The sequence below is a fragment of the Triticum urartu genome, chromosome 4 (genome assembly GCF_003073215.2).
Source record: "Triticum urartu cultivar G1812 chromosome 4, Tu2.1, whole genome shotgun sequence".
NCBI lineage: Eukaryota > Viridiplantae > Streptophyta > Magnoliopsida > Poales > Poaceae > Triticum > Triticum urartu.
In genome coordinates, this window is record NC_053025.1 from 267,576,128 (window position 1) to 267,583,557 (window position 7,430).

The 7,430-nt window shown below is 41.4% G+C and overlaps 1 protein-coding gene and 1 long non-coding RNA gene across 7 annotated transcripts; one reads left to right on the top strand and one right to left on the bottom strand.

The window, feature by feature from the left end:
* Nucleotides 1-231: 231 nt before the first annotated feature.
* LOC125551445 lies at nucleotides 232-7,107 on the top strand. 5 transcript variants are annotated; one of them, XR_007302647.1, is made up of 5 exons: nucleotides 255-546; nucleotides 5,410-5,664; nucleotides 6,087-6,133; nucleotides 6,241-6,342; nucleotides 6,564-7,107. It is a non-coding gene; the product is annotated as an uncharacterized LOC125551445 (long non-coding RNA). The 5 variants fall into 5 exon arrangements; XR_007302648.1 differs by having other exon boundaries at nucleotides 256-546; nucleotides 5,410-5,659; XR_007302649.1 differs by lacking the exon at nucleotides 255-546 and adding an exon at nucleotides 3,739-5,271.
* LOC125551444 (myb-related protein MYBAS1-like) lies at nucleotides 2,197-3,567 on the bottom strand. 2 transcript variants are annotated; one of them, XM_048714692.1, is made up of 3 exons: nucleotides 3,264-3,567; nucleotides 3,031-3,160; nucleotides 2,197-2,945 (listed from the first exon to the last, which is right to left on the bottom strand). In XM_048714692.1, exons 2-3 carry the CDS (start codon nucleotides 3,084-3,086, stop codon nucleotides 2,480-2,482), a joined length of 522 nt encoding a protein of 173 aa, XP_048570649.1. In that variant the 5' UTR covers nucleotides 3,087-3,160; nucleotides 3,264-3,567; the 3' UTR covers nucleotides 2,197-2,479. The 2 variants fall into 2 exon arrangements, with proteins under 2 accessions (XP_048570649.1, XP_048570648.1); XM_048714691.1 differs by having other exon boundaries at nucleotides 3,293-3,566.
* Nucleotides 7,108-7,430: the final 323 nt, after the last annotated feature.

Here is a 7,430-nt window from a genome sequence, read left to right on the forward strand (position 1 = left end):
TGTGTGGATATATGCAGCTTTGGCGGCCGCTTAGCCGCCCCCGAGACCGAGACGCCATCAACACCATCATTGTTGATCTTCGCGTGATGGCTCTATGCTTGGCGCCGCCACTATCTCCTTCACCATCAGAGTCGGATTAGATCTTCACTTACTGTGCCGCTACGTATATTTTATTTCTTTGGGCTTGTTGAGTTATGCCCTCATCAGAATCTATTTGTATCTTGTGTTATGCTATCGCGTGTGTGGCGTGTGTGTATGTGTGCCCCTGAGTCGACCGTGTGTGTATGCGTGTATTTGCAATGTGATCTTTGTTGAACCTATATGGCTTGAGTGGTTTGTTTTAAAGTGAGACGAAAGCTTTTTTTTTTAATGTCAGAGCCCTCGCTCATGTCACCAATGACCAATCCCTGCGTTTCAAAAGGAAAAAAAAAAGACCAATCCCTGCGGGCTCTCTCTCTCTTATTGCGAAAGCCCTGCTCTCTCCTTGTCGGCGCCGGCGACGAGGGGAGCTCTTTCTCAGCGTGCGCAACATCGACAGTCGGAGAGGTGAGAAGAAGTACCGCCGATGCGGTTGCTGTATGTGCTGTAGATTAGTGCTTTCTATATGTTTTGGGTGTTGTTGTCTGGATCGTAGCTGTCAATCCAAGTCGCAGCGGCAGCTAGCGATTCTGCTGTTTCTTGCCCCTAATCTTCTGGTGTACCTGTAGATTCGTTTTTCCAGCAGTGGGACTCCAAGTCATGTGTGCTGGGGACTGGGGGGTAAATTCCCTCTTGAGGAACTTAAGCAGATGAAATGGTGAACTGAGGGATAAGCTATGGGCAGCTGCAAATTTTTTGTATTTGATTTGACTGTCTAATGGTAGAAAACAATACATTGAAGGATTCGAAACTCCTATTTTCTTTCTCAGAAATGACCTAGAGCCTTCTGGTACTAACTAGCAGTGGAGTACTAAGCTTTGCATTATGTACCAATTCCTTTATTGAGCTTTCAGATTGATTGAAAATTGATGCTGTTGACTTTGCATCAAGTATAGTATGAGTATCTGCCCTGGGTGTTTTTACTGTTGGCCACTGGCTGCTCTGAAGGTTTTCCATGCTAATCAGATCTTGCGACCTGTTTGTACTTGTGATTTCCTCTTTGTTCATAATTATTATAAATCACAGGTGAATTTGAATGCTATGGTGAATATCTGCAGTTCTGCCAGGCCAGCATTTTGCTCCACTTGAAACAATATGAAACTGGTGTCCTTTGTTAATTTTTATTTGTTAAACATAGAAGAAGAATGAGAAGAAATATAACTTCTAAACTCTACCTCCACATCTAAGCTTTCATCTAGTTCTGAATGTTGTGGAGGAACACAGATTAATGATGGTTGTGTCTAGGTGGTCCAAGCACTAGATTCACTCAATCAGAAGAAAATACATGCTTATCAGTTGCAAGATAAGATACTACTTTCAGCAAAGTAGACGGCTATAGAAATCTGAAGTGCCAGTCACTTACCACCTCCCTTTATTTACCTTATCGCAGTGCTAACTTTCCTATTTGTTAAATGGGTGATCTGCAACTTCCTGCTCATCTTATGCGCCAGTCCCTTACCACCTCCCATTATTTACCTTGCCACAGTGCTAACTTTCCTATTTGTTAAATGGATAATCTGCGACTTCCTGCTAATCTTATGTGTCGAATACAATCTAGCATTCTTTTGTTCTATCAAAGTCTAGTGCTCAACCTTTTTAAGAGAATTGAAGTGATAGACCACTCACTCTGCACTAAGTCTGTCAATTCCACTCAGATCAAATATGCATACAGATGTCTGTACAGCAGCCTCAATTTGTATATTAAAAATATATGTTTTCAGGGTCCGTGTGTTTATTGGAGAAATACTTGTTCTCTTTGACGTTCCTTAGGTTTCAGAAGCCATTTTATCAAGAGCTTTCAATCTCAACATCCTGTAGAAGGAAATGAGAATGTAATAGCAAGAACGGTTTGAAGAAATAATGCTGATTCTGTACCCATTTTCCTCTTCTTTTGTTTGCTCCTTGAGATACGACCATAGAATCTCATGGCACTGTTTGTAGCTTTAGAATCAGGTGGGGGGAGATATTATAATTCCGATAGTGCAATGGTGTACAATGTACATTCGTGTCAATCTAACATTTTCACCAAAATATCATTGGAGATTGACTGCTGTATCATGCATATAAGTTGTTCTTGTATTCCATTCTGTGAAGGGCAAGAGACATAAGCTATTTTACACACTACATAGGCACACACATCATAAGCAGACCTGAAAATCTACAATGTTACAGTAGATTTGTAAATATTTAGATCACCCTCCATACTAATGCAAACATAGCTACTGGCAATTCCGGCAAGCATATATATGTATATGCAGACATAGCTACATAGGTAGTGGAAATCTGTTAAGCATATATATGTATCTTAGTAACCTGACCTCGATCCTGACAGCTTGAACCTTCAATAGCAGGAACGTTCTCCATTACCATAACCAAATTGTGGAGCTAACATCTTGAGATCACCATTGTCCATCTTCCAGACTACCTCAGGAGGGCAGTAGCGATCTCCCATAGGAGATGGCAGCAGAGGACATGGGAGATTGCTGCATGCTTTATCATCAATAGGCAGCATGGCCGGTGCCTCGATCTCCTTCCATATCTGGTCCATAGAATATCCATCCATGACACTCTGGTTGCTCTTAAGTACACTTGAGAAGCAGGTTGTGCCATTATGAGTGCTGCCTCCATCCATCCTGATTATTGGTGCAGTTTCAAGGAGGCAGGATTGGTATGTAAATGATGATGAGGAGGAAGAAGGTGACATGTCTATCTTCCTCTCTTGTGCTTTCTTCCTCATGTGTGTCCTCCAGTAGTTCTTAATCTCATTGTCCGTACGCCCTGGCAGTCTGCGTGCTATTCTAGACCACCTATACATAGAGAGGGTGTTAGTGCGTTTCATCTGTTGTAGATGAAAAAAAAGCTGCTTTAGTAAGGTCTTCTTTTGTATCAAACCTGTTACCCCATCGAGCATGGAGCTCAATAATAAGGTGTTCCTCTTGTGGCGACATGCGCCCATGCTTGAGGCCAGGGTGGAGGTAGTTGACCCACCGGAGGCGGCAGCTTTTGCCTGTCCTGTTAAGGCCTACATGGCCATAGATAAGGTGATGTATGAAAATAGTTGGTTAGAGACAATGATATTTGCATGCTGTTTGCATCTTTGTGCCAAGGATTGCAAAAATGGCTACCTAATTTGCAGGTCTCCCACCCCTCAAACCTGAGACTTTGGCAACGAAATCCCAGCGGCGGTCACCGAACAGGCGGACAGTGCATACCAGTTGCAGGTCTTCCTGCTCTGTCCATGGCCCCTTGCGCATCTCATCTTGCACTGTCACCATCTCTAACGTTGTTCGCTTCTACCTTGGATGGGCTGGGAGCCAGCCTTGTTGCTCTTCCTCCTCTGTGTGCTTGTGGGCTCCAGTTTCAGGCTTAGATCCTTGATGAACTCCAGCCTGATGGGAAGAAGGTTGGTAGTAGTGAGAGGAAGCCACTTTGTCTTAGTTGTGCACTGGTTTGATGGCTCTTGCTTCTCATTTATAGGCAGGACAAGAAGGCTCTCGTGAGGCCTCTTTACGTGGTGGGTCTGATTTAGAGAATCATCGATGAGGTTGTCCTCAGATTAAAATTGCCTTCTCATGCCTCTTGCTCTGTGTTACAAATTTTAGAAGGGTATAGTATTACATATACTGGATTTGGACTGCATCTAACTCTTGTTCTTGCCGGTTTACTCTGTGAGTTGACTTAACTCCTTTTGATTAATAGCACACTCATGTTCCCCAAAAAAGTGGAGTAATATGTGCATGTAGGTTTTGGTTAATTATTTTCTGTGTGGGCATATTTTATGGAAATTACTTTTGAAGTGAAGGCAAACACATGCAATTTTGTTAACTGAAATGCAAAATAAATGAAGCAAACAATAAAACGTGGTGTATTTTCATAACTGTTTGTTGAATAAGTGTATGCTTATTTCCTTTTTACTTGATTTGAAATATTTTAGTAGTCATTTTCTCATGGATAGATATCTGTACTTCATTTAAATAATTAGTCCAAAGGCATGACGAGCAGGTATTGTTACGTTTCTCAAAAATAGAAAGAGAAAACATAATTATTCTGGGTTCCATTTTCTATAATTCCATACAATAATTTCATGATCTAAGCTTTAGCATCAATTTCTTTGACAAAACAAACGGCAAGTTTTAAGTCTGAACTGGACTGTTGCCGGTGCATGTTTCTTACATGAACTTTCTTGGGAACATATAATCTTGTACATGCAGATACTGCAGTTTACGCATGCTGATAAGGCCCATTTCAATCTTTTTGTTTCTACATGGTTCTCGTGCATTTACAAATGGATCTTTAGAGATCTTTATGAATCAGAAAAACCCCGATACTGTGTATTTTTTATGGAAAATCCAAAAGTATGTTCTTATTTTGGTTATTTCTTACTACTCCCTCCGTTCCAAATTACTTGTCGCAGAAATGGATGTATCTAGAACTAAATTACATCTAGATACATCCATACCTGCGACAAGTAATTCGGAACGGAGGGAGTAGATAATAAGCTATGAAGCATGCCTGTTGAGAATTGTTTTGCCGCTACTTGCTTTAGGGACATATATTCGTAGACTCACAAGCCACATATGCTAGTCCACGATCTTTACGCAAATCAGGCCACATATGTAGGTTGACATAATCTTCTCTCAATTCTTCTGTATTTTATTTCTCCTGGATGTGAAAAGCATGTTTCCTTTCTGTCAGCCATTATCATTGGCACAGGGGACTTTATCTTTTCCTTTCTTTTCAGCCATTATCCCACGCATAGCAAAATATCTCAGACTATACACAACTCCAATACAAAGTGTATGCGATTGCACGACCTGCCACTCATACGCCATAAGAGCAAGCTTTTGTACATCTATATCGACTACTAGGGTGTGCTTTGTATTGGATATGCACTATACTGATGCTGTTTCCCTTTTCACTAAATGCTTGGGTATTTCTTTCGTCGGATTTGGTTCATGTAGGTCATACAACATAAGCCATCTGTGCTATATCCAGACACCCTTGTTGATTGAATCTGACCAAAATGTAACTAGATACTGGATCTTGTGTAAGATCCCAATTTCTACTCATTTGCTGACTTCTGTATACTACATCCGCCTTCGTGGAGACAGTAGCTAAGAAAAGTCAAGGCAGGTATGTGGACAGTAGGGTCCTGAGCAGTATTTTATCCTCATGGCCTAACTTCTCCATTGCTATGGAATTAGTTGCTTTTTGTATGTTTCTGGAGGATCCCTCAGCACAAAAAGATAAATACAATTTTTCCATGACCAGGAGCAAGCCAGGAAGGCATGGAAGCAGCACTGATGTGGAGGCCACCAACCTGCCAATCTTGCAGTCCACTTTGTGGCCTCTCTACACCTTTTTTATCTTGGGCATCTTTACTTCTGAAGGCCCCCCCATACACTGCAGTTGTTTTCGCATCCGAGCTCTTCTCGCTTGCTTCTTTATTGGAACACTGATCGGTCATCATCCGTGTGGTGACAATTAGTTCCTGTTCCTATACCCATTGAATGCATCACAAGTCAGGTCCTTTTCTCATATATGTGTATCTCAAAATCCTTTCAATTATTTTTTATGCTCCTTGGCCTTTGGGAAGAAGGCTAAAATATTTTCTGAAAATAAAGGCTTGGGATCACATTATGTTTCTTCTCTCCTTTTTGTTTCTTTTATACATTTTGGCTATAACCTAGAAGTTCACCCTACATATTTTGTTTTTCAAGAAAAAGCCTTGAAATGGCTGGGAAGAAGTGTGTGTTCTTTTCTTTGCTCTGCACAAGTTTTCCATCAATTCTTGTGTTTTTCGGTGTCAACCTGAACCATGTGGCACTACTGCAGTCTAACAAAAGAAAAGAAAAAATAAGTCTTACTGCTACGCTTAACAAATAATTGGTAAAATGAAAATAATGGTTTTGTATATAGCTCATGACTCGGTATGTGAATTCTTGCAGGATGGTGAAATTGATCAGGAAGTGGGTAGCAGGGGTTATTGCCTTTGGTAGGATAAGATGGTGAAATGTTATTAGATTGGGATATTCTTGCTTTCGATTGAGCAGATTGATTTTTGGTTAGTTTTAATTCTCCATTTCTTGTGGTGCACATCAGTTGCCGGGAGGACTCTCTTGCTATGATGATGGTGACCACCGCAAACCACTGAGTCGACGGATCGTCAAGTTCGTTTCAAAGATTATTATGGTGACAAGCAATGTAAGTATTCAGAGCTTTTACACCTGGAGTGATTATCTGTGAAATGGTAGAAAAACCTCGGCTTCCGACTGATGATGTGAGCCTGTGGTGCTCTAATCTCGGTTATGATGTGGATGCCCGTGGCCACGGGGGGGGATAAGAAACACTGAATTTCCACTCTTTTTATCCTGATTTCGCATGTGGGGGTGACGACTGACGGCGACGGTGACTGCAAAATGCAGAGGGAACCAAAGGCCACCACCCAATTCCGTGTGATTTGGTGTCACCCCGCTCAAAGTTGGAGCAAAAGCAGCGTCCACTGGATGTTGGAAAATTAAGGATATATGCTTTTTGGCCTGTGCCGTGAGGTTTAATAACACATGATGGGATTATGGATTGACGCGACCGGGGGGCACCTGTCATGCCATAGGGCTTAGTGGATGTCATCTTATCGTCGACGTACGCCACCATTAGCGGGAAGGGAGAAGATTGCCTTGTGGCCATGATCTTGACATGTGGATCGATACTACCGGTACCAGTACCATAGAACAGTAAGCAGTCGGTCCAGATGGTCATTTGGCCCGCAAAATATGTGCCATCAGCAAGCCCATGCTATAGTTCTTTTTTTATGGTGAACAGTGGAGGAGCATGTGCCCCAGAGTTACTGTACTTATCACCGACCAGATGCCAGCCTTGTTGTTTTTTCTTTTTACTCTTCTTATAAATCAAATTTCTATATTTTTTGCAAATTCAATCTTGTATGCTCAAGAAGTTCAGGGATTACAATCCACTGTCTCTGTAACTACTCCCTCCGTCCCATAATATAAGAACGTTTTTAACACTACGCTAGTGTCAAAAATGTTCTTATATTATGGGACGAAGAGAATCAAAAACGTTCTTATATCATAGGACTGAGAGAGTAAATATTAGACGTGTTTACAGTTCAATAAATATTAGATGTTTTTGCAGTTCAAATTAAACTGCAAAAACATCTTATATTTGGTTACAGAGGTAGTAGTTCACACAGAGTATGAACGCCCTTCGGGCCAGAGCCTAGCCATACAAACCAAACGTGTACGAAAAATTATTAACATTTACAATACCAAACC

What these genes read in the sequence shown, in the direction of transcription:
- LOC125551444 (XM_048714691.1), bottom strand. Translation starts at nt 3,413, where the DNA reads ATGGTGACAGTGCAAGATGAGATGCGCAAGGGGCCATGGACAGAGCAG. An exon ending in TTTCGTTGCCAAAGTCTCAG is followed by an intron (nt 3,161 to 3,292) that starts GTTTGAGGGGTG and finishes ATGGCCATGTAG; the next exon opens with GCCTTAACAGGACAGGCAAA. An exon ending in CATGCTCGATGGGGTAACAG is followed by an intron (nt 2,946 to 3,030) that starts GTTTGATACAAA and finishes CTCTATGTATAG; the next exon opens with GTGGTCTAGAATAGCACGCA.